Genomic DNA, 1,099 nt, shown 5'->3' with positions numbered 1-1,099 from the left:
GAAAGCAAGGGGCGACCCAGAGCGTGAGCAAGAGGACCCCCGCGGAGTGGTCTCCACGCCGGGAATCAGGGAGCCGGCAGGTCACAGACCCGGGCGCGGGGGGGCCGGAAGATTCCAGGCGCCTCCGCACAGGCGGCTGCAGGTTCAACAGCTGGAGCGCGAGAAGGAAGCGCGACCCACCTGATTGAGAAACGCCGGGCTGGAAGGTCCCCGCCGCCACGAGAAGGCTCCCCCAGATCCACAGTCCTGTCGCCAGCTTCATTTTTTGGAAGTCGCAGATCCCGTGCTGCCAATTACATGTCCAAATGGCATAGCCCCTTTCGGGCGCGCGGAGGAGCGCCCTCAGCCAGGCGCGCGTGGGGGCGCGAGGGCGGCTTGCGCGGCGCGCGGGGCACCCTCTCCAGAGCGCACCCGCGGGTCCACGGCCCGCAGCCGAGCAGGGGGCGCGCGCCTGGGCAAGTGTGCGCGAGTCTGTGCGCCCGCGCTCCGGGCCGAACTGTGCAGCTATTTCCCCGTGTGAGCCTTTGCTGGCTGGCTTGCTCCCTCCTCACTTTTCTCTCTCCCTGGTTGGTCAACAATAAAAAGGAAGGGGGGAAAAAAGGTTTCCAAAAAAAGTTGATTGCAAAGAGGCGGTAGGTTTCCGGCCGCTCCTCTCAGCCAGGCTATGTTCGGCTCCCCTTTTCAGTTCCCTTGCACCTCCAGTCCAAATTGAGCAGGGGAAGGGAGTGGGGGGAGGAAGGTCCTTGCTTCTCTCCCAATCCCGTCCTTTTTTTTTTTTTTCCAGTCAGCTTTCCTCACACATGTCCGGCGGCTGCGGTAATTAAAGCTCCGAGCGTCATTTCCAACGCTCCGCGGTCTCCAGCTGCAGCCCCACAGAGAAATTAATAAGAGTCTAGGAGGGGGGGGAAGGGAGGGGGAGGAGGGTGAATAAAACAACCCTCCACGCAACCAGGCTGGATCTGCTCGCCGGGCAGACCCCGCCCCCGCTCTGACCCAGCTGGCCACGCCTTTTCTCCCGCTCCCCCCGCCCCAACACCCCAAAGAAAAATCTTATTGGCGCAACCACTCCCCAAAATCTTAGACCTTGGGAGTTGGGAAA

At 62.1% G+C, this 1,099-nt stretch overlaps 1 protein-coding gene across 2 annotated transcripts in view; it reads right to left on the bottom strand.

Annotated features, from left to right (window-relative positions):
* The window catches only part of ERBB4 (erb-b2 receptor tyrosine kinase 4), a 1,141,529-nt gene extending 1,140,642 nt beyond the window's left edge, over positions 1-887 (bottom strand). For both annotated transcript variants that reach the window (XM_007524518.3, XM_007524517.3), the window contains exon 1: positions 181-887. In XM_007524518.3, coding sequence (XP_007524580.2) covers positions 181-262 — 82 coding nt within the window. In that variant the 5' untranslated portion in view covers positions 263-887. The remainder of the gene's footprint in view (positions 1-180) is intronic.
* Positions 888-1,099: the final 212 nt, after the last annotated feature.

This window comes from Erinaceus europaeus, chromosome 7 (genome assembly GCF_950295315.1).
Source record: "Erinaceus europaeus chromosome 7, mEriEur2.1, whole genome shotgun sequence".
Classification (NCBI taxonomy): Eukaryota; Metazoa; Chordata; class Mammalia; order Eulipotyphla; family Erinaceidae; genus Erinaceus; species Erinaceus europaeus.
Note: the sequence above shows the minus strand (reverse complement) of the source record. Positions and strands in the feature narration are given on the sequence as shown.